The sequence below is a fragment of the Pseudorca crassidens genome, chromosome 19 (genome assembly GCF_039906515.1).
Source record: "Pseudorca crassidens isolate mPseCra1 chromosome 19, mPseCra1.hap1, whole genome shotgun sequence".
Classification (NCBI taxonomy): Eukaryota; Metazoa; Chordata; class Mammalia; order Artiodactyla; family Delphinidae; genus Pseudorca; species Pseudorca crassidens.
Window position 1 is genome coordinate 11,913,855 of NC_090314.1, and position 26,814 is coordinate 11,940,668.

The 26,814-nt window shown below is 55.2% G+C and overlaps 1 protein-coding gene across 8 annotated transcripts; it reads left to right on the forward strand.

Annotated features, from left to right (window-relative positions):
• Positions 1-275: 275 nt before the first annotated feature.
• On the forward strand, positions 276-25,291 carry DLG4 (discs large MAGUK scaffold protein 4). Of its 8 annotated transcripts, none has more exons than XM_067717262.1 (20): positions 279-716; positions 8,184-8,348; positions 11,522-11,575; positions 11,713-11,772; positions 11,976-12,100; positions 12,199-12,368; positions 12,470-12,606; positions 12,755-12,899; positions 16,210-16,505; positions 16,617-16,719; positions 16,851-16,965; positions 18,315-18,491; positions 18,776-18,812; positions 18,906-18,933; positions 19,045-19,092; positions 19,174-19,275; positions 19,586-19,758; positions 20,651-20,760; positions 21,508-21,599; positions 21,774-25,291. In XM_067717262.1, the coding sequence occupies exons 1-20, from the start codon at positions 687-689 to the stop codon at positions 21,878-21,880; spliced, it is 2,274 nt and encodes a 757-aa protein (XP_067573363.1). In that variant the 5' UTR covers positions 279-686; the 3' UTR covers positions 21,881-25,291. The 8 variants fall into 8 exon arrangements, 7 of the variants coding, with proteins under 7 accessions (XP_067573369.1, XP_067573363.1, XP_067573364.1 ...); XM_067717263.1 differs by having other exon boundaries at positions 11,722-11,772; XM_067717265.1 differs by having other exon boundaries at positions 282-716; positions 8,184-8,249; positions 11,722-11,772.
• Positions 25,292-26,814: the final 1,523 nt, after the last annotated feature.

Here is a 26,814-nt window from a genome sequence, read left to right on the forward strand (position 1 = left end):
ACTCCCTCCTCACTGCCTCTGCTGTCATCGCTGGTGGCTGGCCGAGACTCCATGTTTGCCTCAGGGCCTCTGGGCTCCTGCTTCCTTCTCCTTTCCCATTATCCGGGTTCCTGCCAGCGCGGAAGCAGTTAACTCTGCCAAGGCACCCCCCCCCTCCTTCTCGCTCCTCGCTCCCTCCCTCCCTCCCTCCCCCTGCTTCCTCTCTCCTCCTCTCTCCCCTTCCCTCCTCGGCTCCACGGCTCCCTCGGCCGCTGCCGCCTCCGACCCCCCCCACCCCACTCCCCCGCCACGGCCCCTAGCCCCTGGCCGTTAGGCAAGACCCCCCCCTACCCCGGGGCTCCCCGAAATCCAGTTCCCCTCCCCCACCTCAGCTCATGCCCCAGCCCCCGAACTCCGGGGCTGCCAGCCCCCGGTGCCCCCGCCCCTCCTGAGAATCGGGGTGTGCTCCCTAAGCCCCCTCCCCTCCATTGGGGACCCCTTTTTAGGGCCCCCTTCCCCTCCCTCCCACGCTCCCCTACCCTTCCCTTCTCCAACCCCCTCTTTCCCCTCTCACCCCTCCCCCCATCCTGGCCCCCCCTGCAAAAGTGGGGTGCGGAGGGGGGAGGGGTGAGAACCCACGGAGGGGAGGAACGAAACTCCGATGAAGTCAGAGCCCCTTACCCGCCGCCGCGGCCAGGCCCCCCAACATGGACTGTCTCTGTATAGTGACAACCAAGGTAAGCATGAGGGGGGACCTATAAACTGGGGGGAGGGTATGAGTTCGTGGGGAGGGGTTAGTCAGGCCTAATCCGCGGCTGGGGGCCCTGGGGTGAGAGCATCAGAAGATGTATCTGCGGGGGTCATAATTTAGTTTGGGGGTTCACATCTGAGAAAATGCTGGGTTTGGCCACAGGTGCCCCCTGGAGTGAGCCCTTTGAGGGAAATGGAAAATTGGGGGTATTCTGTGACTTGGGGGATCTGGTGGATTTTGAGGTTCACCAATGATGTTTGAGGGAGACTTATTTAAGGAGAAGCCTGGCTCACATGGGAGTCCTGCTTGCTGTATGTTAGGAGGTGGACTGCATGGCGGGGGGGACCTCTTCCCTCTTGGAGGACAAGCTGGCTTCCAGGTGCCTTGCCCAATTTCACAGGGCTCCTGGCTTGAGGGTAGAAGGTTACTGGTTGTGAGTACCTGACTGGTCTGGGGGTGTCAGCTGGCAGGGAAGGGGTGGGCCTTCAGGCTATAAAAGAAGCGTCTCATGGCTGATACATTTGGGGGCGCTCTCAATTTGAGGGAACTGTCAATTTAGGGTTCGATCATGTGGAATGGGGATACTTGGGAGTTGTCAGAGAGCTGGGGCCTGACATAGGATCACCTGAGGGAATGGACCAGGTGAGGTTAGGATTTGGGGTATTCCCTTGGGAGGTAGAAGGTTGCAGCAGCTGAGGTTGCCAGCTCCTGAGGAGGAGGATGAGAGGTTTGGGGAGAGGGGATTTGCGGAGGGGCACCAGATGCGTGGTGCAAAATTTGGGGGTGGCCCAGGAAGGTGCCCAACATCCCCGTTTCCTCCCACACTGAATCTACCCCTGGTTGAGAAGGAGGGAGAAGAGCAGATGGAGGGGAATGTTCCTGTTACCCCTGACACTTGGGATCAAGGTGGGGGAAGACACCTGGATCTAAGGTTACTGGGGTGAGAAGGTGTAGGAGAAAGGCCGGGCTGGCAGCAGTGAAGATCTGTACAAGGGTGTCCCTGTGGTTGGAGCCTGGCAAGTGCAGGAGATCTTGGATGGGGAGCACTAGCAAGCTTCTGGTGGGATGCAGAATACCTAGGTCTTGGCTGTAAGACTCTGGGACTGGAAAGCTGGATGCCTGGTGTGTGGAGGGAGGCTTGGGCGGGTGGCAGGCAGCTGGGGGTTGGGGGGTGGGACAGGAAGTGGGGGCCGGGAGGCGGGGTCTGGGTGAGTCACAGGCTGGGGAGGGGGTTATATTTAGTGGGAACTGCAGATTCTCAGGGGAGGGAGCTGAGGACACACATGTTCTTTGCCACAAACTCATGTATGTATATACACATGCATCTACACATGCGTCATGCATGTGTGAGCATGGATGGAGGAGACTGGGGGCTGGGGACCTTTAAGTCCAAGCCCCCACCGCCTCTCCAGGGCTACTTGCTTATCCCCCATTTTGTGGGCTTTGGGCTTTCTCCCATACTGCCTCTTCCTCCCATCCCTGTAGTTTCAGTGGATTTTTGTGCCTCAGTTTCTCTGGCCTGCTCTCCTTTAATGTCTGTCTGATTCTCAGTTCCTCCTGTCTCCTGCCCTTAGCCTGCCTCTTAGCCTTAGGCTCCCTGGCTATGGTCCCTTATGTGCAGGTGTACACAGAAAGCCAGTTGGAATGTGTGGGCTCTGCTTCCAACATGTGAACACACATACACGAGCAAGGGTGAGGGGTTTGTCTGCAGTGGCAGCTATTCTGGGAGGATGGGTTTATTCATTTCCCTTCAAGAATCCTGCTTCTTCGATGGAGCCCAGGGTTGAGCATCCCCGAAGGAAGGAGTCTTGCGCAGAGAGGATCATGCATTTTGTGGTTTTACAGAGGTGTGGAGACCCAGGCTTGCCACGTTCCTTGGCCGGAAAACTTGTCAGTCTCGGGATGGCGGGGACTCGAAGTCCCATAAGGCCTTGAGGCGCAAGATCTGTCGGTGTTGGCGAGTTGCTGCCCGTGGGGCTGTTGGGAGTTGTGGTTCATCTCTATCCAGGGCAGCGGAGGGTTAGCTTAGGAGGAGCCAGCAGGGGGCACATGGCACTTGTCCCCCCCCAAAATGCTGGGTAGGGTAGACGGTGCTCATGCTTTGCGGTCGTTGAGCTTCCCGGCTCCGTCTGAGTCCTCCATCTTTCATTGCCTATATTTAGACTTCTGCCGCAGTAATTTAAGGATCATTTATTGAATACCTACAATGTGCCAGGTCCTGTGCTTTGTGCTAACTGTGCCTTTATAGCTGTCACTTAGTCTTACTCTGTGCCTAGCTCTCTGCGTGTATCTCTTGTCTCTGAGCATCTCTTTCTCCCACTCCGCCCCCGTCCCTCCCCCTTCTCCCCGCGCTGCTGCCGCCGTTGCCATGGTAACCGGCGACGACTGAAGTTGCGTGGCGGACTTGAGGGCCGGGCGAGGGGGGCGGGGGGCGGAGCAGAACAAGTGGGGGAGGGGGGAAAGTGGGGAAAGACCAGGGGTATTTGGCCAGAGTCCCGGAGGCGAAGCGGTTAAACCCTCCGGGTGGTCCTTATTGGGCAAAGCTAAGATGCCGGGGGCGGGGCAGTGTGGCCAACGGCCTCATTCATTGGCCGACTGGGGCGTGGCGGAGGGGCAGTGTGGGCGAGGCCGGGGGAGCGAATGGGCGGGAAGTGGACGGAGGCGCGGTCTCCTGGAGGCAGGTGGGCGGGGTCTGGCTTACTCTACCAAGGGTGGCGGGCAACGAAAGGGGCGGGGCCTTAGGCTGGGTAACCGGCCCGAAATGAGGGCGGGGCTGACCCGGCAGGGGCGTGACGTGGTCCCATGTGCCGAAAGGAGACAGGGTTTGAGGGGCTTGTTGTCTAAGAAACTGCGGGGCGCGGGGGTCTTTGGAAAGGAGAATCCGGGGGTTGGGCGATCTGACGTCTCAGTTTTCCTAAGATGGAGGCCTGTTCGGATTCCATCAGAGCAAAACCTCCTACCTCAGCTCTATGTTCCAGGGAGACGGTTGCTAGGCGACAGCAAAGTCCTGGATTGCTGCGTTGCCAGGCAACGGGGAAACGGAAAATGGAGGGAAAAAGGAAATGGGGGATGGGGGAGGGTCTTAATGGGCCACAGCGCCCACTGGTGGAGAACTAGGGCCTGTGCATTTTCTTTTCTAGAAGGAATTTCGAGTTCAGCCCTTTCCGCACTGGCTCCCGGATCCAAGCGTTCTATCCAGATATGAAACTAGGACCTTGGGGGTCATCTCGGGGGCGCATCTAACAGATTCCAACCAACGGGGAGAGAGGGGGCATGGGTCAGGTTCTAGGGAAGTCCGTCCTCTCTACCATATGTAGGCATTTTAGAAAAACCAAGAGAAGCAGATTTTAGGGGACTGCTCACTGGGCTTTAAGAGTTGGAAAGGTGGGCGTTCAATGGGAGAATATTTGGAAGAGATGCTTTCAGGTTCAGTTTGGGACAAAATGCAAGACATCTGAGGCAGTCATTTTGGGGTGTTATGGGAGATTTGTGGGTCACTGCAAGTTGCAGGCCAGATCTTATTTTGGTAGAAATTTTTTGAGACTTGGGTGTGGGGGAGATAGATATATTTGGGAGTAATCTTCCAACAAAGTTAAAATTCAGAATCATGGTGGGGGGAATGTTGAGATGTAGGGGAGGGCAGCCAGAAAAGGGAGTAATGTATGCACTTAAGGGGGAAAGAAAAGGAATAGGGAAACATCTCTTAATTTAAAGGTTTGGTAATAAATTGAAGAGGTTTCGATTGAATTTAGAAGGTCAGCTTTAAATTACATTACGTATTCCCTGAAATGGGATTTGGTGGTATTGGGGAACGGTATATTAGAAACTCATGAGTATCTCATTAGGTTCAAGGATTTGGACAGGGGACCCCAAACAAATTTGAGGACTGCTTATTTGGGTGTTTACATTAGAGCAAGGGTAATAGTTGCACTAATTTCAAGGTCTCTGTCAGTGGATTGGGGGAATAGATAAAATTTTAATAGGGATGATTTCAAGGGTAGATTAATTTGAGGGCACAACAGGATCTGTGGTCCTTCAACTCTTGGAAAGCGTTGTCTGGCTATCATGTGGGGCTTTCCCGCTGGTTAGAATAGGAGGTGTCTTGGCATCTGTGGGGATGTTGTCTACATTAACAATCTTTGGGGAGTTTGGGGGGAGGGGATTGTGGGAGGCAGTTTAGATCCCTTGGGGGTCCTTCTGAAATGAGGGAGAAGAGCTGCTTCCTTCCCTGCACCCTGAGAGTCCAGTGAGGTTTTGTAATAGTTAGGACCTGGTGATTTTAGGGGTGGGAGATTAGATAGAATAAGGGGTCCTAGAGAACCAGAGCGATAAATTGGTAAATTTTAGGAGTGAGTCTATTTGTAAAGGAATAGGAATATACTGTGGAAGGTGAAGTGCACAGAGAAACAGCTGGAACCAGGGAAGTTGATGGCTAAGAGGGTCTCCCCTCACCCCTTCTCTCCCATCGTGACGCTCTCCCGCACTGCGCAGGCGCCGTTTCACCCCCCACCCCCCCAGGCTGCAGCCTCCAGTTGCCGCGGCAGCCGCAGCCCCCGCCCCTCTGCCCCTCCCCCTCCCCCAACCCTGGGACCCTTGCTCTCCCACCCACCCCTTCCCCTCAGTCCCCCTCCCCTTCTCCATGTCGGCTCGGAACAGATTCGCCTCCATGTGTCTCTGCGTGGTACGTGCCGCGGTACGGGCTCCGGCCCCGCTCCCCTCTTCCCGGACCCCCCAAATCTCAGGGTGCAAGCTTCAAGTGCTGTCGCTCTTCCTTCTGCTTGGTGGGGTCTCTGGGTTGCAGTGTCTCGCGGACAGGCACAGTGGGTCGCCCCTTCTATGATCATCCACTTTCACTCACACCCCTCTATTCTGGGGGTACAAGGCTGGGTTCCAGGTCATTCTTGTAACTGGGGCTCCGGTGAGGAGGGAGCCAAGGGGGAAAGAACAACAGCACCCCCCAGCCTTTTGATTTATCCTATGCCTTAATATATTGGGGGTTCAGACTTGATCCCAGTAGCACTGGAGCTGTCGCCCCGCGGCAGCCCTGAGTCCCTGTAGGGTAAAAGAGGGGATCCTCCTTTCTTGCCTGTCCTGCTTTAGTTGTCCTGTCATCTGGGATGAGAGGTGCTGACCCCGACCCCCACCTACCAGTTTGCAGTTTCCGAATGACTCTCTCCCAGCCCCACCTCTCCAGAGGTTTTTCCTTACTACATTTACTTAGAAAATGTCCAGGGACTGAGCACAGGCCCTAACCTCCTCCAGCCACATTCTGGGAACTTTGGTACCCTTTCCTTGTTCCCCATCTCCCTCACCTTGTCTCCCAATCAGGAGGAGCCTTTTCCTCAGTCCTAGACACCCCTGCTCCCCATGGGGATGAGGCAGGGAGAGGTGTCTGCAGTCTCACTGTGCTACAAATTTACTTTCATCTCCTATCTAGAATAAACAATGAAATGTCCCTTTGCAAACTTCCAGCACCCTGATAGTTCTTCATCGAGATTCGGGAATTTTCTGTGTGAGGTGGGGTAAATAAAGATGGAGGGGCATCGGGCTCAAACCCTTCCCCTGACTCCAAAACTTGAAGCTGCAACCCTTGGCCCTGCCTCATGTATCATGCAGGGAATTGGGGGCCTTGTGAAGCGGAGGCACAGCTGCCTCCTCCCTTTCTCCCTGGCCCCTCCAGTTCTGGGGCTCTGTCCTTCAGATCTCGCACTGTCCAGGCTGAAGACCACCTTTTCAGGGTGTGGAATGACAACCTCTTTCATTTCATCGAATTCTGTTATCCAGGAGGGCCCAGCTTTGAGGAGGGTTATTTAGCTTATACTTCCCCTAGCTTCCCTTCTCCACTTTTGGTGTTCATGATATGGAAACCTGGAGGGAGCTTGGGATTCTCTCTCCGAGACTGTCTCCAAGTCAAGTCTCTCTCCAAGGCCAGAAAACAGAGTGTACCTTGATGAGCCCCATGTTTTCCTTCTTTAAGCCTCTTCAAATGTATCAAGGTGTGTCCTGGGTTTGAGAATCTCCATGTACCATCTTCTTCTTCCTATTCTCTTACTTCATCCTTAACCATGGCCAAAGTTGGATTACATCCTCAGCCTTGGTTCCTCATCCTCAGAATTTTCAGTCATACTGTAGCATCAGGCATTGACCTTGATAAGTTTCCTCCAGTTTGACCTTGTAACTGTTGGTCTCCAAATGTTGGGGTCCTCTCAGTTTCTCAGATACTTTTTTTGAGAGGGAAATCTTGCCTTCTCTTTTCACCCACGTGTACTGGGGAGTGTATTCTGTCTTCTCCAGTCTCTGAGGGAGCCCTGCATATGGCAGCCTCCCCCTCCACCATGGAGCCTGGTTTTGGGGAGGATTTGCTTCTATGAGAGCAGAGGCAGATGTGGGAGGACCCAGGCAGGGGCACTGCCCTTCACTATCTCCAGCTGCCCTTTTCCTCTCTCTGGTCCCCAGTTAATCTCATTTACTGATGTCCCTATTAAGGTAGTATGGGAGGCCCTTGAGATGGCACGTGGTTAGTTAGGAAGGGAGTCAGGGGTCAGGTTGGGTCTCTCACTCCAAGAGGCCGGAGGGAGACCAGGAATTCATTCTGAGGCTCTACCCCCTCCCGCAGTCAGCAAACCTGGAAGCTGACACCCATTCCTGCCCCCCTTCTGAGCCCTACTGTCTCTGTTCCTCCCCCTTTCTCCCCCTTCTCCTTCTAGTATATCCGATTAGCTGCCTGGGCTGTAGGCGTTTGTAGAGGCGGGGTAGACTCCTGGGGCCCCTTTGCCGATGACCTGGGAACCGGCGAGGCCAGCTGGCCGGGTTTAGCTGTGTCCTGCCAGGGGGGCTGACGCCAAGTACCGGCTAGTTGAAGGGCTTGACTGTGGTCCCTGCCTGGGGCCTGCAAGGTGCTGGAGAGCCACTCACTCCAGGGGTAGAGGCTGCAGTGGGGCGACTGAGGCAAGGAGGGTGGGGTGGGGTACAGAGTGGGAGAAGCAACTGGAAGGAGGCAGTGGGATTGAGGTAAAGAGGAAATGGGGGGAAGCTGATGAGGAAAGCAAGGACGCTGGGGATGGATGTAGAGAACGGGGGTGCACGTGTCAGAGGGGCTGGAGCTCTGGGAGAGGGGTGAGGAAACGGAAGCCAGAGGAAGGAGTGTGCTGGGTAGAAGGCGGGGGTCCTAGGCTGGGAGTTGAAGGAGTTGGGGGATGGGGCAGGGCTTTGGGAAGAGAGGAGAGGTGCCGAGGCCCTGGCGGGAGAGGGGGATGTGGGGAGGTGGAGAGAGGGGAGCCAATGGGCTGGAGGACAGGGAGGGGGAGGAGCTGGCCAGGCCCCAGGGCCTTCCGCACTGCACTGGCGGGGGGGCGGGGGGGGCGGGGGGGAGAAGAGGAGGCGCGCCGGGGCGGGCAGCCTGGAGCCCGAGGCGCTGGGCCGGCCCCTGTGACGCCTCCGTCCCCGTCCCCAGAAATACCGCTACCAAGATGAAGACACGCCCCCTCTGGAGCACAGCCCGGCCCACCTCCCCAACCAGGTAAACGCCCCCGAGCTGGTGCACGTGGCGGAGAGGAACTTGTCCCACCTCGAGGCCGTCCAAGGGGTCGTGGGCCACGCCCACTTCTCCCCCCTCAAGGTAGGAGACTCAGGCGGCCCCCTCCCCAGTGCGGCCCTCGGAGCCTCGGAGCTACAACATCCCCCAAGGCCCGGTAGGGCGTGAGCCGTAGGTGGGGGGAGGCCGGGGCTGGGGAGCTGGGCTTGGGCTCCTGGGGCCGGGGGAGGGAGGGGGCATTTGGGGCGTTGGAAACACCTGATTACCAAAGAGGAGAAAGAGAGGCCAGGCAATTGGGAGTGGGTGTAGGGCTTACAGCCAGGAGTGTGTGTGTGTGCGTGTGCGTGTGTGTGTCTGCGTGTCTGTGCGCACGTGTGTTGAGATGTGTGCATCCCCCAGGATGCTCTCGCGCCCCAGCCCTCTTCATTCCTTCACACCCTCCATCTCCATTTCCATTTTCTGCGGCCAGAGCGCTGCCCTCATTTGCTCTTGTCCCTTCGCTGCCTCCTCCCCCCCACTTCCGGCCTCTGGGCCTGGCTCTCCAGCCCTTTCCATCTGTCTGGCCTGAGACTAGTCGCCCGGGCCTTTCTGCCTCCATCCCCTGCCCCGGCCTTTGCACCCCTCCTGTGCGCCACCCCCCTCGCTGCCTTTCCCTCCCTGTTGGCTGGCGGGCTGGTTCTAGATGCTGTCTCTCTCTTCCTCCCACGCACTCTCTTTCTCCCTCTCCCTGATCCCCAGCTCAGGCCCTTTGCGGCCTGATCAGCCTTCTGCCTCGGTAGCCGGCTCCCAACTTCTTCCCCCTCAATCTCCTCTTCCGGGGGCACAGGCTGGGGAGGATGGAGTGTACCAGGCTAGCAGGGAGATTCACGGGAACACTGTGGGGTCAGGGGTGAGATTCTAGGATCTTGTGGGATGCCCTGGAAGGGGGGGTTGTTGACATTTCACCAAGAAGATGGTGAGGAGGTTTCTGAGCCTAGAGATGAGGAGGCAGAGAGGGGGCAGCAGTAGGTTCTGGGGTGAGAAGGATGTAGTAGGAGAGGAATTGGAGAGGGAGAAAAAGACTGTTCTCAGGCAGGTAGCAAAGTGGAGAGGCAACAGAAGGGTAAGAGGTCCTGGGCCAGGAGACAGACAAGGATGAGACTGTGAAATCAGGGCAGCAGGTCGAGCTGATTGAGAGGAAGGAAAGGAAGGCTCTGGAGATGAGGAGATGGTGCAGAGGATTCCTAGAGATGCTTTTTTTTCCCCAAGATGGGGCCATTAAGTCCCTGGGGAAGGAGAAGAGGAGAGAAGGTGGTAGTTAGTACAGAACTAGGGACATTTGGAATCTGAGCCCAGGAAGCAGAGGGAAGTGGAAGGAGAGAGTGCTGGAGGCCATGAGTGTGGGAGGGAGGTCCCATGACAAGGCCTGAGCTGGGGGACAGGAGAAACCTCAATTTTCAGAGGAGAGGGGGAATGGGTTGAGAATGAAGGATTGTGATTTGGTCATAGAATCTTGAGGGTTTGAGGATGAACTAAGGGAGGGTGGTGCTGATCTCTCTGGGGAATCAGAAATTAAGGTGGAGGATAAGAGCAGGAGACTGATAAGGGATGGGCCCGAATGGGAGGATGCGGACAGGGAAGTGGACAGGGAAGCGGATGGAGAATGGAAGATGCGAATTGAAGGGTGGGGCAGAGATGTAGATGGAGGTTATCGGGTGGGGTAGAGAGAGGGACACAGATGAAGGTAGTTGCGGATACAAGATGGGGCCTGGGAAAGGAAATTCTAGGATAAGGATGGGGATGGCGATTGAGGATAGGCTGTGGGATAGAGGATGGACGTGCGGATGAGAGTTGGGCAGTCAGTGGCTATTGGTTGGACAGTTAGCATCTGCTGAGATTTGAAGGGTCGGAGGATGGTGTTAATAGATTTATGGATATGAAATCAACTATAGAGCTTGAAACTGTGTAGTATGGACAAATAGCAGTAGGAGAGAGGAGGGACCCTTTGGAAGGAGAGAGCGAGGAGTCTGGGGAATCCGTGATGAGTGCCTCGCGCTTGGTAGGCTCCAAATAAATACTTGTTTAAGGAGGAGATAGGTTGGGGACCCCGGAAGGAGGCTTTTGGCCGCCTTCCCCCATTGCCATGGAAACGTGGCTTCGGTTGCCCAGGCAATTGGGGAAGCCCCTAGGACCGGCCTAAACCGGGCTCCGCCCTGGAATCTAGAGACCCTGCTGCGTCGAGGCGACTGACGTCAGGGACCTGGGCACACCCCACTTTAACCCTTTCCCGGATGAAGTGGTGGGCGGGCGGAGAATAGATGAGAGGATAGGACCCGGATGTCTTTCACCACTCCCCTTTCCTGATGTTCTTTGCACTGCATAGGGTGAGGGGCGTACGGGAGGGAGGAAAGGAAGTTATTCAGGGTGCGCTGCGCCCTCAATCCTCCTCAGCCTGGACTTATTTCTGCCGGGCTAACGCGGCGGTGGGGGGGGAGGGGGCGGGGCCCAGGTCAGGAAAGGCGGGGCTAGAGGATCCCTTCTGCCTTAGGGAATCTGGTTGTCCTTAGGCCACGCCCCATCTCCCCCTCCTGTTGTCCTGGCGACGGGGCCTCCAGGAGGTGGGTCTCCCCAGGCCTTGGCTGGGCTTAGATACCGTTGCTAGGCAACAGGGTCCCTAGAGGAAGGAGTAGATTTAATGGTGGGTGGGCGAGAGGGAGGGTGGGGCCTGCATCTGGGGGAACCCCGGATTCCCGGGGCCCAGGATTTAGGGCAAATGTGTGTGAAAATGAGGGGCAAATCTGAGGGAGGGTTATGAAGGTATCTGGGTGTATGTGGGCGGATAGGGAGGGGGATGGGGGCAGGAAGGGGGAGCAGGACCCAGTGGACATAAGTCCTGTGGTGTCTGTGTGTAGCGCATAAGGCATGTAACACTCTGTGGTGTTACATCCGGTGAGACGCTTTCCCCCCCCCAAGGCGCCCCTCCAGCCAACCCTTTACCATCTGCTGCTCCCCTATCTGGCTCTCTCTCCCTTCCTCCTTCTCAGACACCTCCTTCCACATGCAGGGGGCCTGGGCTGGGCAGAATTGGGTCCAGCATGTGTATGTGTGTGTGTGTGTATGTAACACGGACTGAGGCTGGGTCCTTCAGGGAGTCAAGGGTAGCAGAGCGGGCTGGGTTAAGACACTGAGAAGGTAGCCAGGCCGGTGGGACTCTTGGTTACCGGCTCCCTCTTGAGCCAAGGTTCAGGCAGCTTTTCGTCTCCTTTTTCCCCTCACAGGCCAATTCTCCCCCTGTGATTGTCAACACAGATACCCTAGAAGCCCCGGGATATGTGAGTTGTTTAGATTTTGTGGCCATTACAGAAGAGAGGAGGGAGACAGGGAGGGCCTGGGTCCCAGCAGCCAGGGTAGGGCCAGGTTCTCAGGTAGGAAGTCTGTCTCACTGCTCTTGTGTTTCTGGCCCGTGCTGGAGTTGCAGGTGAACGGGACAGAGGGGGAAATGGAATACGAGGAGATCACACTGGAAAGGGTGAGCAGGCTCCTCCCTCCAAGGTCCTCCCCCCTCGCTCCCTGTCTGTGCTTCTCTCTGTGCCCGTTTTTTCTCTGTGGCCAGCCTCTTAACCCTGTCCCTTCCTGCTCTGGTCACAACTCCCCGACCCACTCCCCTACCCCCTTGCCCTGTCTAGAGCGGGTGGTGAGGGGAGCTGACCCTCTTCCCCTCCTTCTGCCCAGGGTAACTCAGGTCTGGGCTTCAGCATCGCAGGTGGCACTGATAACCCACACATCGGTGACGACCCATCCATTTTCATCACCAAGATCATTCCTGGTGGGGCTGCTGCCCAGGATGGCCGTCTCAGGTGGGGAGAAGAGACAGGGGTTAGGATGCTGATTCCCTGGAAAGGGAGGGCCAGGGCAGCAGGAAGCTCCTGGCTCAGGCCCACTTTGCTGCCCTCAGGGTCAACGATAGCATCTTGTTTGTAAATGAAGTGGACGTGCGGGAGGTGACCCACTCAGCCGCGGTGGAGGCCCTCAAAGAGGCAGGCTCCATCGTCCGCCTCTACGTCATGCGCCGGAAGCCCCCGGCTGAGAAGCTCATGGAGATCAAGCTCATCAAGGGGCCTAAAGGTAGTAACCTGTTATGTCTCCACCCCCATCCCACTGTCCGCTGCCCCAAGGCCTGCTCCCCAGGTACCTGGGCACCCACCTCTGCCTTCCCCTCCATCTAGGTCTTGGCTTCAGCATTGCTGGAGGTGTAGGGAACCAGCACATCCCCGGAGATAATAGCATCTATGTAACCAAGATTATCGAAGGGGGTGCTGCCCACAAGGATGGGAGGTTGCAGATTGGAGACAAGATCCTGGCGGTGAGGACCCCCATCACTTTTCTAGCCCACACTTAGGTCTTGCCTACTGGTCCTGAGCAGGCCCAGGCTTCCTCATCGGCTCACCCTCAGTGCATCCGTCTTGAGGATGTTTCTGGTTCTGTCTGAGCTCTGCTTCCCTTGACCCTAGGTCAACAGTGTGGGGCTGGAGGACGTCATGCATGAGGATGCCGTGGCAGCCCTGAAGAACACATATGATGTTGTCTACCTAAAGGTGGCCAAGCCCAGCAATGCCTACCTGAGTGACAGCTATGCTCCCCCAGACATCACAACCTGTGAGAGCCCTCCAAACCCCAGAGCTGCCCGTGCCCCATCTCAGTCACCCCATGACATCCCTGGTGACCATTCCTCTTCAGATATTTCCCCTGAACTGGCCACAACCTCTGTCACTTCCTGTGGTTGGAGAATAGATGGAAAATCGGTCACCATCAAAGAACTAGAAAAGATTGTCAATGGTTCCTCCCGCAGAGGGCACAAGGCCCAGATGGTTTTATGGCTAATTTTATCAAATCCTCATGGAGTAGATAATTCTTATGCTCTTTTTGAATATAAGAAAAGATAAAATATCTCACATTTCATTTTATGAGGGCATTTGAAAATGGTCACAAAGATTATATAAAAAGAAGGAAAGTAGGGAGTTCCCTGGTGACCTAATGGTTAGGATTCTGGGCTTTCACTGCCGTGGCCTGGCTTCAATCCCTGGTGGCAGAACTAAGATCCTGCAAGCCGTGCGGTGTGGCAAAAAAAAAAAAAAAAAGGAAGAAGAAGGAAAGTATAGGCCAATTTTGCTTCTGAACAGAGATGTAAAAGTATCTAATAACATAGTTGCACAACAAACACAGCAGTGTATTAAGGGAATAACATTGTCACAAAGTAGGGTTTGTTTCAGGGAATTAAAGGTGGTTCATATTATGAAACCTCTCAGTATGATTTATTGTATTAAAAAGTTAAGGGAGAAAAAGGGTAAGTTCATTTCAAATAGATGTGGAAAAGGCATTTGATGAAATCCATCATCCTATTTTTGGAGGGAAACTTAGTATACTAGGAACAGAATTTTCCTTAACGTGATTGAAGAATAGCTATCAAAAACTAACAATGAACACATTCTAATGATAAAATCCTAGCAGTGTGTACATTAAGTTAGGAACTAGGCAAGGATGCCTCTTCCTGCTACTGTTATTCCACATTGCTTTAGAGCGGAGTTTCTCAGTGTTGGGACTGTTGACATTCTTTGTTGTAGGGGGTTGTTCTGTGCCCTGTAGGATGTTTAACAGCAGCCCTGGCCTCTGTCTATCAGATGAAATGGTACCCCTCCCCACCAGTGAGAACAACCAAGAATGTCTTGAGACACTGCCAAATGTCCCCTGGGAGGCGAAATTCCCCTGCGTGAGAATCACTGCTTTAGAGCCTTCAGGCAGTGTAGCAAGAGAAAAAGAATGAATAGATGTTACTTACATTTGAAAGGGGAGAAACAAACTTATCCTTATTTGTAAATTATACTTTTGTCCATCTAGATTAAAATCTAAGTGAATTAACCAAAGAACTTAGAAATAATATGTAGGGTTAAGAAAGTGGCCATAAAATGTAATGGGTAAAAAGATCCCTTTTGCCATAGGAGAAAAGCTCTATAAAATTCGTAGAAAAATAAGCTTGACAAGAAGTGTGTAAGATTTACATGAAAAAAATGATGAAACTTTACTGAAGGACATAAAAGAAGACTGAAGAATTGGAGAGTCACATCGTGCTTCCTGACGCAAAAAACATAATATGCTAAATATCTCAATCTTCTCCAAGTTAATCTCTGCATTTTATGCGTCCTCATCAGAATTTTAATGTCCCCCCTACCCCCAACTGGAAAAATACATTTGGGAGAATAGCTAAGAAATTTTTGGAAAAGAATAACGAGATGTGACTGCTCCGTCCAAATCTGAAATCATACTGTAAGACCATATTAAAATCACATGGTCTTGTTTCTAAACACCACAACCTACCAAAAGGAACCTTGGCTCCTTGGAGAAAGGGCCAATTCCAAATCTTTTTTTTTTTTTTTTTTTCAATTCCAAATCTTGAGCAAGAAATGTGCAAGATGAGCTTGTAACATCTTTCATACTAGAAAGCGAGGAAGATATGAAAGGGTCGTGTCAAAGACACAGAAGTTGAAACTGGCCATTCAACCAAAACTCATTAGATATGTTAAAATCTACAGGATTATAATGATACTTCAAAACAATTGCGTACCTTTAGAGGATGCTAGGGAACTCATCCATTCTGAAAACTGGCAAGTAAAGGGAAAGAGTCAAGCATTTATTCTCCCTTCCTGTACAAACTGCACCTTAGAGTAACCAAATGGTTGATATGGGAACGTTCTTTTTTTTTTTTTGAATCTATTTATTTATTTATTTTGGGGCTGCATTGGGTCTTCGTTACTGCGCGCGGGCTTTCTCTAGTTGCAACGAGCGGGGGCTACTATTTGCGGTGCGCGGGCTTCTCGTTGTGGTGGCTTCTCTTTGTTGCAGAGCACAGGCTCTAGGCACACGGGCTTCAGTAGTTGTGGCATGCAGGCTCCGTAGTTGTGGCTCGCGGGCTTTAGAGCGCAGGTTCAGTAGTTGTGGCGCACAGGCTTAGTTGCTCCGTGGCATGTGGGATGTTCCCGGACCAGGGCTCGAACCTGTGTCCCCTGCATTGGCAGGCGGATTCTTAACCACTGCGCCACCAGGGAAGCCCAGGAACGTTCTCTTTTACAGACGAATTCTCACTCATAAATGTTCCTCCCTCAAAAAAAAAAAACACAAACAAACATAGAATATCAGCGCTATTTTGCTGTCCCCAGTGAACTGTGAGGACCAGGCAACAATCATCAGTGGCTGCTAAAACTCTTAGGTGAAAGCCTGATGGGGGGCTTTACAATGTATGGATCAGGTTGACAATCCCTGAACCTACAGATTTGTCTTACCTAAGAAAAGGCAACCGGACAGCATTGCATCCTGTCATAATGCAGAAAGCACGCAGCACCACCTATGAAATATTCTTGCCAAAAAGTGAACTTGAGTCTCTTTTTGGATGACCAGTGTACAGGAAATACAGGGCAGAGGCGCAGGTTAACACCCCAGGGACAGGGATGCAAGCAGTGATTTACCTGTTAGAATTTCCCTAGCAGAATGTGGGAAATTCTGCTAGACAATGCCCTAGTTTTTTCAACAAATGAATGGCCAAGGGGGGGGGGGGGGAAGGGAGAGGAATTTCATAGATGAAGGGATTTGAGAGATGCTACAACCAAACGAAAAACCCCAAAGCCTGGTATTAATATTCTCCTTGGCTCCGTGATCCCTGCCATACCGAGGTCACGTACCCTTAAGATCCACTGTCCCCTAGGAGCACCAACCTCGACGTCACCTGTGAATTCCTGCCCCTGACATTGCTGTGACCTGACGCCCCCTTCACCACCCCAGCCTTGTTTCTCTGGCACAGTAACTTCCCCTTTCCCCGAGTCTGGCTCTGCTGATTCCCTAGGGAGGAGGTGGGGTGGTGGGCGCTGTCTTCTTCCATGTACTTCCATCTCATCCTTTCGCCCACGTCTTCCCCCAGCCTATTCCCAGCACCTGGACAACGAGATCAGTCATAGCAGCTACCTGGGCACTGACTACCCCACAGCCATGACCCCCACCTCCCCTCGGCGCTACTCCCCAGTGGCCAAGGACCTGCTCGGGGAGGAAGACATCCCCCGAGAACCGAGGCGGATCGTGATCCACCGGGGATCCACGGGCCTGGGCTTCAACATCGTGGGTGGCGAGGACGGTGAAGGCATCTTCATCTCCTTCATCCTGGCCGGGGGCCCTGCGGACCTCAGTGGGGAGCTGCGGAAGGGGGACCAGATCCTCTCGGTGAGGGAAGGCCAGCCCTTGCCCGGACCACCCCCTCCCCTGAGGGCAGAGCCCTGTGGGCTGGAGCCTGGCCTGCATCTCCAGTGACTCAGCCTCTCCTGCTCTCTCTAGGTCAATGGTGTTGACCTCCGCAACGCCAGCCACGAGCAGGCTGCCATTGCCCTGAAGAACGCGGGTCAGACAGTCACGATCATCGCTCAGTATAAACCGGAAGGTATCGGGCCTGCAGCGCGCCTTCTCGTGGGCTCAGCTCTCTGTCTCTTCGGCTCCTGGCTTCAGCAGGGGCCGAGGGAGGGTGGCGGTAGGATGGGGCCCGAGCTCAGGAACCTTCTTGTCCTTCCTCAGAGTACAGCCGGTTCGAGGCCAAGATCCACGACCTTCGGGAACAGCTCATGAACAGCAGCCTGGGCTCAGGGACTGCTTCCCTGCGAAGCAATCCCAAAAGGGGTTTCTACATCAGGTCGGACGCTTCCCGGGCTGGGCTCCAAGTCCTCCTGTGCCCCTCGTCCCCCAGCCAGCTTTCCCCCTCAACCCTGCTGGCCCGCCCCCCCCCCCCCCCCCGCCGGCCAACACTCAGCTGGCGACGCTCAGCTGGCATTCCCGCACAGGTTAGCATTGTGAAGTAGTCCCTGTGATCCCTACTGCCACTAGCCCCGGTCACCCTGGCACCTGCCCTGGTACCCCCAGCTGTCCCACAATCTGGTAACTCAAAGGGTAACACCTGGCAGAGCAGGGGGCCTCTCGGCTTTTGGAATATATTGCTGCAGCCTGCCCAGCCCCGTGGGACAACGCAGTCTAGGGGAGGTGGACCACCGCTCTCTCCAGTCTGTCCCCATCTCTCCGGTGGCGTTTTGCTACCTTCTTGGGGCTCCTTCTCCCATTGGCTCCTCTTTCTCGTTCTCCGCAGGCCTAGGCGCTGTGTCTGATGCTTTTTCCCTTCTCTCCCTTTGGGGGCCCGTCCACTCCCATGGCCTCACCTGCCACTCGCTCTGCAGATGTCGCTCAGAGCTGTCAGCTCTGGCCTGACCTCTTCCTCGAGGTCTAGACCTGCAGTTCTGGCCATCTGCTTTCTGGACACGTCCATGGGGATGTCCCACAGGCATTCACACGCAACATGTCCCAAACTGTGAGCTCACCTCTTTCTCCCGTGCGCTCGTGCTGTCTGTCCCACCCAGTCAGTGTTCTCTCTCCCTGAATGGCACCTCCATCCGCCCAGATGCCCGGCTCAGACCGGAGCCTCGTCTGGCCCTTTCCTCCCTGCAGGCTTCAGCTGGCTCCCAGGGCTGGTCAGTTCTGACTCCCAGGTGATGCCGGGCAATCCTGGGGTCCCTTCCCATCTTTCTAGCCCCAGTGATCTGCTCAACATCTCTGCTATCTCTGCGGTCATTCCTTCCCTTGTCCTGACCTCAGGGGTTATGACTTACAGGAGTTTCATACTGCTGAGGGTAACCAGAGTTTGCAGAGAGTGATCTTTTTTTCTTTCCCTTACGAGTTCGGGTCCACGTTGCCCCTGTGACTGTGACGTGTGTGCATACTGCAACTGCTTTCTTGGGAGGGTGCCGTTCTAGATCTTACTCTAGAAATTGCACTGAATCCATAGCCTGTCTGATCCCTGACACAGTGTGGACTGAATGACAGTTCATAGTTATGGTGATCATGAGTTTCGGGGTTTCATGATCATGAGTTCTAGGGTTTCTCAGAATCCACGGCACCTGTGCTTGTCTCTAGACCCCGGGGCAGAACCTCCAGGTTGGGTCCTGGGGGACGGAGTCCTCACCAGGCTCTGACCAAAGGCCGCCTGCCCTCCAGGGCCCTGTTTGACTACGACAAGACCAAGGACTGTGGCTTCCTGAGCCAGGCTCTGAGCTTCCGCTTTGGGGATGTGCTGCATGTCATCGACGCCAGTGACGAGGAGTGGTGGCAGGCGCGGCGGGTCCACTCTGACAGCGAGACTGATGACATCGGCTTTATCCCCAGCAAACGGCGGTGAGCCTTTCTGCCCCAGGCACTGACGCTCCCAAGGTCCCCAGGCTGGGCAGCCAGTAGGGAGGACATGGGTCTGCCTACTGACTCCTTGGGAATCCGTCTGCTGGGCCTTCCCAGCAGCACCATGACTCACATGAGCACTTCTGGCAAACGCCTCATTTAGGAGCACGGGGCCCAGGGGCTGCTGAGAGATGGGGTTCTCAGCTGGCCCGGGGTGAGGCCATCGGGCTCCTCATGGGCATTTCCCTACACGCCCCCCCACCATCCCTCCATGTATCCCACAGGGTTGAGCGACGGGAGTGGTCAAGGTTAAAGGCCAAGGTAGGTAGAGGAGGCCGTGAGCTTGGGTGGAAGAGTGGGGGGCTCGTGGGCCTGGACTCTTGACCAATCGCATGGCTTGCTCTTTCTTCCTAGGATTGGGGCTCCAGCTCTGGATCACAGGGTACGTAGGGTCAGTTTGGGAAGACCTGAGGTGAGAGGGGCCCTGAGCCTCGCACAGGGCCCCAGGTCCCCTGCATCAGAGCCCCCTTGCCGACGCCCTGCCTCCCACTAGGTCGAGAAGACTCGGTCCTGAGCTACGAGACGGTGACACAGATGGAAGGTGAGGTCTGGCTGTGCGACCTGGCCCAGCCACCCCTGCTCCCTGCTCTGCTCCCCACCTGACCCCGCACTCTCTCCTCAGTGCACTACGCTCGCCCCATCATCATCCTCGGGCCCACCAAGGACCGTGCCAATGATGATCTCCTCTCCGAGTTCCCCGACAAGTTTGGATCCTGTGTTCCCCGTGAGTGCCGGGGCCTTGGAATGGGTAGGGCCCAAGCGGTCACACAGGCAGAGCCGCTTCCGGGCATTGGGGTGCAGCCGGACATACGGGTTCTCAGAGAAGGGTGCTTCTCAGCCACCCTCATGTTCCATGGTGACCTTGCCAGGCCGGGGACTTGGAGGACCCGGGGTTGCTGAGGAAGTCTCCCCAGCTGCCCCCTTCCCTGAAGGACTGGCTGGGCACTCTGCGGTGCGGGGGGGTCGCTGTAGGCAGGGTTTAAGCTAGAGGGATGGTGGTTAGATCTTTGGGTGGTGGGGTGACTTCCTGGCAGATACGACACGGCCCAAGCGGGAGTATGAGATAGATGGCCGGGATTACCACTTCGTGTCATCCCGGGAGAAAATGGAGAAGGACATCCAGGCGCACAAGTTCATTGAGGCCGGCCAGTACAACAGCCACCTGTATGGAACCAGCGTCCAGTCCGTGCGCGAGGTGGCCGAGCAGGTAGGAGCCGCGGCGCCGTCCTCCTGCCCGCCCCCCGTGGCCTTCCTTTAGCTCTCTAACACGCTCTCTCTCTGTCTCTTCCCTGCTGGGTCTCCACTCCGCTTCTCCACCTCCTGCTCCTCTTGGGCAACTCTGCCCGCCTGCTCTCTGGTGCCCCGCTCTCCCTGCCTCCCTCCCTCCCTTGGTCCCTGACCCCAAACTCTGCTCTGCCATCTGTCCCCTCTCCTCCCCTGCCCTCCTCCTTGCCCCATTTCACCTCTCTTCCTGCGGCCTTGCCCTTGGTGGCTCGGCCTCCCCCCACTCGGTCCCTCCCTTCTGCCGGCTCCCCTTTGGCCCTCTCCCCTCTCCCCTCCCACTCCTCTGCCCCCACCTTCTCCCTGCTGCCCCCACCCTGCCCTCTCCCTCCATGGCTCCTTTCTCCATCTGCCTCTCCTCCCTCCCATCTGTCTCTCCTTGTTCCTTCCATCTGTCTGTCCTCTGTCCGTCCTCCCCTCCCTCCTCTCTCTATCCTACTTCCTCCCCTCCCTCCTCCCTCTATCCTACTTCCTTTCTCCTTTTTCTTTGCTTCTCGCGACCCCCCCCCCCCCGCCTTGCTCTGCCCCATCTTTTGGTTCCTCACACCTCCCTCCTTCCCCCCACTCCCTCCCTCCTGTGCTGACCCCTCCCTTGCCCTCCGTCTGCCCCTCGCCTTTTTCTCTCTGTCTTTCATTCTGTCTATCCATACCTTTCCTGCCTCAACTCTCTCTGTCCGCGTGTCTTTCGACATCCATGTCATTTCCCTTTCGGCCAATCCCCCGTTCCCTACCTTCCCATGAACTGTGTCCTCTCCTGGCACCTGTGTCCTTTCCCGCCACCTGCTGGTCCGCCTCCGCCCCCCCCTGCCCGCCCCCAGGGGAAGCACTGCATCCTCGATGTCTCGGCCAATGCCGTGCGGCGGCTGCAGGCGGCCCACCTGCACCCTATCGCCATCTTCATCCGCCCCCGCTCCCTGGAGAATGTGCTGTGAGTATGGTCCCGGGGGGCTTCCCCTCTGCTCGCCCACACCTGTGGCTCTGGGCCTCAGAAGGCCTCTGTGTTGAACTGTTCCCTCAGAACCCTAGACAGCAGCTCCGGCAGCCCTTCAGGGAAATCTGCACCTAGAGCTGGAACCCAGAGGATACTGGGACTCCCAGGCCTCTTTCCTTTTCTCCTGCCCCGGGCTAGGCAGGACTACAACTCCCAGCAACCCCTGGGGGTACACACCTTCTAGGCCGAGCCAGGGCTTCGGGGCTGTCGGGAGTTAGAGTCTTAATCCCTTCACTGGGGCTGCCGGCTGGAAGGCTGAGGCTCTGGAGAGGTCCCTGGAGTGGCCACACCCGGCTGGGGTGGATCATGGGGAGGGGGCCCGTCTGTGGCCCCAGAGGTTATTGGGAATTGTTTTTTTGTTTGTTTGTTTGTTTTTTGCGGTACGCGGGCCTCTCACTGTTGTGGCCTCTCCCGTTGCGGCCGCGCAGGCTCAGTGGCCGTGGCTCACGGGCCTAGCTGCTCCGCGTCATTTGGGATCTTCCCGGACCGGGGCAGGAACCCGTGTCGCCTGCATCGGCAGGCGGACTCTCAACCACTGCGCCACCAGGGAAGCCCAGGAATTGTATTTTTTGCTTCGTGCTCCAGATGAGAAAATACTGGTTGCGACCTCACAGCTCTGGATGGAGGAGATAAAAGGTGGGGCAGGACCCACCCTCAGGTCTGTGTGTCTCTCACTGTCCACAGAGAGATTAATAAGCGGATCACAGAGGAGCAAGCCCGCAAAGCCTTCGACAGAGCCACCAAGCTGGAGCAGGAATTCACAGAGTGCTTCTCAGGTGAGGTGCACACAAGGCACCTTTGGTTCAGATTCAAAGAGGGGGCCCCCACTGGGTGGGTGGTTTAGAGAGAGGTGTCCCCTTTGGGTGGGTGCAGCCCCGCGGCATGTGGATAGGAGAATTAGAAAAAGGTGCCCCTCTGGGCCTGACTCCCTGCTCCCCCCCTACCCCCAGCCATCGTGGAGGGAGACAGCTTTGAGGAGATCTACCACAAGGTGAAGCGCGTCATCGAGGACCTCTCAGGCCCCTACATCTGGGTCCCAGCCCGAGAGAGACTCTGATTCCTGCCCTGGCTTGGCCTGGACTCGCCCCGCCTCCATCACCCAGGCCCTTGGTCTGGACTGAATTGCCCACGCCCTTCGCACCTCCAGCCTCCCTCCCACCCCTTCTTATTTATTTCCTTTCTAACTGGATCCAGCCCATTGGAGGGGGGACACTCCTCTGCATGTATCCCCGCACCCCAGAACTGGACTCCTGAACCCCAGGAACCTGGGGTCTGGGGGGGAGCCCTGGGCTCCTGATCCCGAGCCCTAGCTCCTTAGGACCCCTCGCCCCTGCCCGCCCCCAACGCACACACAGACCCACCAGGGGCCACCTGCCTTCCCCCATCTTCTCCCACACACATTGCGGAAGTCAGGGCCCCCTTCAAGGAGCACCCCACTGCAGGGATGCAGGGCTACAGGCCACCGCGCTCTCCCGAGGCAGGGTCTGGGGTCATCCCTGCCCCCATCATAACTCCCCCTGTCCCTTGATTTCTCATTTATTTTTTTCCATTTTTTTTCTTCTCAAAGGTGGTTTTTGGGGGGATAAGTAGGGGGACTCCACTGTGAGCCCCCTGCTTTCTACATGCCCCCCACCTTTTTTCTTTGCCGGTTTGCATGAGTGGAAGGTCTAACTGTGGCTTTTTTTTTTTTTTTCCTGGGATTTTTTTTTGGGGGAATGGGGAGGGATGGGTCTAGGGAGCGGGAATGTGGGGGGGGCAGGGTTGGGGGTAGGGTGTCTGGGAACCAGGGGAAGACTGGAAATGCTGCCGCCTTCTGCAATTTATTTATTTTTTCTTTTGAGAGAGTGAAAGGAAGAGACAGATACTTGAAACCTGGTGTGTGGCCTGGTTATTTGGGCCCCGGGTGAGGGGGGAGACCGGGTGGGAGCATAGGGATGGGTCTGGTAAGGTCAGATCCTTCTTCCCCCCCCTCTGCACTCCCCACCCCACAGGATAGAGTGGCCTGAAACGGGCCTTGTTGGAACCTGCAAATCAAGGCTTCAGGGTCTATAATGAAGAATGGGCCTGGGGGTGGGGTGGGGCGGGGCTGGAGCTTGGTCCAAGGTCACTGACAGACCCAGAAAGAGGACTTGCAAATGTAGCCCAGCCCTGACCACTCCCCTGGGCTGTCTCAGTCCTGTCGGGCAGCACAATGGTCTCTAAAGAAAATAGTGAGGACACTTCATTCATGTTTGGAGCCGTGGACAGAGCTGGGCTCTGGCAGTGACCTTCAGAGAGGTTTGCTGATAAGAAATGCTGTGTGAATATTCATTGGATTTCTTTATGTCTGCCCCATCTCTATAGGAAATATTTGAAGCAGTTTTGCAAATAATAAGGGTAGGAAAATAGAATGTGATACCAAAGGTAAAAATAGGAGAAACAGATGTATTAGCTATGAGGGTAAATATGATTTCTGAGCTTCCTGGTAGACAGGGCAAAAAGGGAAATGGTCCATTACATACATACATACATACATATACATGTATGTTGTGTATGTTATGAAGGAGAAAAACTTCTGGCTCTTTTAGGGAGTCAGGTTTTCCTGGGCCCTAAATCCTAACTGAAGTTTCTCAGATGCTGCTCTGTAGATACTCGTTCTCAGCTTCCCATCTGCCACTGTTCATATGCTTGACAGGCTCCCCTCACACCAGCCTCAACTGCAGCATAGATGAGCCATTGCTGACACCAGCTGGGGGATCCCACCTACCTCTTTCTATCTCGCATTCAGGGACCCCAGGGAGGAAGGCTGAGGTGGGGTGGTTAAGTCCTGAACTGTGCAAAAGGGTAATTTTGTAGCCACTCCTGCCAGATTTGAGAGTTGGATGGAAAAGACCAACCCCCGGGGCAGTGTTGGGGGGCAGCGTTGGGGGGTGCTGCCCTGGCCTGACCAGATCCAAGGCTAGAGGTGGAGATCCCCAGAGGTGTGGCCCTTAAAGCAGGGGTCCTCTCTGGATCACCCTGCTGGTTTTTGAGCAGCACTCAATCCAGCAGAGGCCAGTCCTGGGGGTGGGACTGGGGGGGGGCGGTGGTGTCTGCCTTTCAGGAAACGTCGCAGGTGATTCTGATGTCTTGCTGGATGGAGAAGCACCGCCTTTTCCAATAACCCTTCTTTTAGCTTGATTCTGCGTAGGAGCAAATGGTTTGAGGCTGTGCTCACATTCTCTGCCATTGGCTGAAGGGAGAAAGCTGTGAGCTGAGGAAGCTGTGTGCAGGTAACCCGTCTGCATCTAGGGGGTTAAGGAGAGTTCACTGAGAAGGGGTGAAATCCCCTAGTTGTGCATGCGTTATGTTTTAGGTTACAACACTAATACACATACCTTACAAAACTGCAAATAAATATAGAAATACGCGTGGTTAAAGAAAAGTTCTTTCCCCATCTCATTCCACATACTCCTCAGAGGGAAGCATGTTAGCAGTTTGGGATGTATTCTTCCAAATCTATAAAGAGCTCTTTCCTGTCCCTTTAGGGAGACCACATGTGCTTGAGTGGTAGGCGCGCTGGGTTCCCACACAGACTGGAGTTCAAAGCCTGATCCTCTTTTTTTTATTTTTTTTTCCCGCTTTTATTTATTTTTAAATTTATTATTTTTAAAAAGCCTGGCTCCTCTTCACCCCCTCTGTTTTTTTCAACAAATACTAATTTGGATCTTCCTTGGTGCCAGTGTTTGAAATGCTGGGAACACAGTGTCCCTGCCCTCGGGGAACTTGGGGGGCCTACCCAGTGGGGACAGAGAGTAGCAAGTAAAGGAATGCAGGGAGTTTAAGATAATGATGGTGCTATTGAGGAAAGAAAGTGACCACTGGGTGTGTGTCCTTGCTAGTCTAGACAGGGTGGTCAGGGCGGCTTCTTCTTGGAGCGACATTTGAGTTGAGACCTGAACTGTGATGAAGCATGGGGTGGGGGAGTGTGTCAGGTAGAGAGAGGATGCAAGGTAGGAAGAAGTTTGTAATGTTGGTGGACAGAAAGAGGTCACAGTGGAGCAGGGTCAGGGGAGGGAGAGAAGTAGGATATGGGTCAGAGGAGTCAGCAAGGCCTGAGGCCTTCAGGCGGATTTTATAAATACCAGGAAAAGTCCTGCGGGAGGGCTGTAAGAGGGCAGCGGCTGGCTGCCGTGGGTCCTGGTGAAGGAGGTATGGTCGGGGGCAGTAGAGAGCCAGGGAGGAGGTGGTCGTAGGTCAAGATGAGAGGCGTGGTGTCACTGCAACTGGCCAAAGGGCTTAACGCCTCTGACCCTGTTTCCCTGGCTGTTAAATGGGAATAGTAACTACTTTGTTGGATTCTTGTGAGGAATAAAGGGAAAAAACACGTAAAGCCATTGTTACACTGCCTGGCACATGTTAGAATCTGGTAATGGTTATTGCTCTTGGCCTCTTGATCTGTTCTCTGTTACTGGGTAAACTTGAAAGTTAAATAAAACTTGGAAACCTTTGGAGTTTTACAATTTTCTACAATTTTCACCCTCTAAAAGTAGGAAAGAGGAGAGAGGGTCCTGGGTCACAGGATCCTGGCTGTCCCAGCACAAAAGACAGTGGGGTTGGGGAGGACAGAGCCAGGATGGGGCGTGCCTATAGGAGATGGGGCGTGCCTATGGGAGACGGGGCGCTGCGGCCCCTCCACACAGGCGAGTTCTCGCCCAGCACCAGGGAGGGGATGTTGAAGCCCCTGGGTGGGTTTATCAGTTCACATCTGAAACTTGTGTGCAGTGGCTCCCCCGCTTCCTGCTCAGAGCCCCCTCTTTCTCTGCTGCTGCTTCTGGCGCTGAGCCCTCCAGCCCTAGTGCAGCCCCCTAACCTCCCCTGTCTCATCTCCACCCAAGCCCAAGTCAGCCTCGGCTAGATTTGGGGTCACCCTCTTTGGAAAGTCAGCACAGAGCCTTCTCTGTGCCCCTCTGCCCATTTGTTGTCACCTCTTCTGCTGGGTCTGCTGGGCACACAACTCTGCAGCCCACAGGGTGCTGAGAGGCACGAGGTGGAATCCCAACCCTCTGGGTCTGGGGCCCACTCCAAACACGAGGTCAAAAGCGCTCTGAGAGAGAAGTGTGAGCAGGTGTGGGCTCAGGACACAGGTCTCCTCCATAGAAGGGGAGGGGGCTGTCTTAACTCAGACAACACCCCAGGGCCCCAGTTCTGCCCCCGGGGAAGTTCCTCACCACCCTCTGGGATTTGGGGAGAGACCTCCTCTGCTATCCTGACCCAGCCTTCCCCCTTTCCCCTCATGCAGAGGCCCTGGAGGTAACTCAGCTCTTGGCTGTGCTGCTAGTGATAATAATAAGAATAAAAATAGGTAGCATGCACAGAGCACTTGGTACGTGCCAGGTACTGTTCTAAGGGCTTTCCACTCATTATCTTATTTAACCTTGACGTAACTCTGAGATGGGCATTAAACCCACTTCCTAGATAAGGTGAACTCAGATCTGGCTGATAGCAGCCTTTAGGTTCTTTCTGCTTCTCTAGTTTTCCACCCCCTTAACATCCTTCTTGGGGACCTCTGGCCGTCGGCATCCTTCCTTCTCAGCGTCCCTCTCCCCACCAGCCCCTTCTCCGTCCCCCAGCTGCCCAGGCCCCGCCTCCACCTGCCAGAAAAGCACTTCCCTCTTCCTGACTCACTCCGATAGGAGGCCCAGACCCCTTTCTCCTTGACCGTCTTTAATCTGGCACTTGGAGTCCCCAGAGCTGGCCCTGAAGGTCACCCCCACTTCCTGGGGTTCTTTCTTCTGCTTCCCCCACAGTGGGGGACTCCGTCCTGGTCTGCTTTCTTTCCACTGTGGCCTCATCACAGGGCAGCACCCAAGACCCTGCCTTCAGTGTAACCAGCAGTCTCTGTGGTCTCCAGGAGCCTTGTGGACCCTGGTCAGGTGCACTGCTGCCCTTGCCCCCATCCCCCCCTTCGCTCTGTGTTCAGCAGCCCCCAGGTCAGCTCCATTCTTCTGCAACGTTCTGCCCCTGTGACCT

Bases quoted from the DNA above. Each gene is read 5' to 3' on its own strand.
- DLG4 (XM_067717262.1), top strand. From the start codon at position 687: ATGGACTGTCTCTGTATAGTGACAACCAAG. The intron at 16,720-16,850 runs GTATCGGGCCTG...GTCCTTCCTCAG, and splicing joins CGCTCAGTATAAACCGGAAG to AGTACAGCCGGTTCGAGGCC. The intron at 21,600-21,773 runs GTGAGGTGCACA...CCCTACCCCCAG, and splicing joins ATTCACAGAGTGCTTCTCAG to CCATCGTGGAGGGAGACAGC.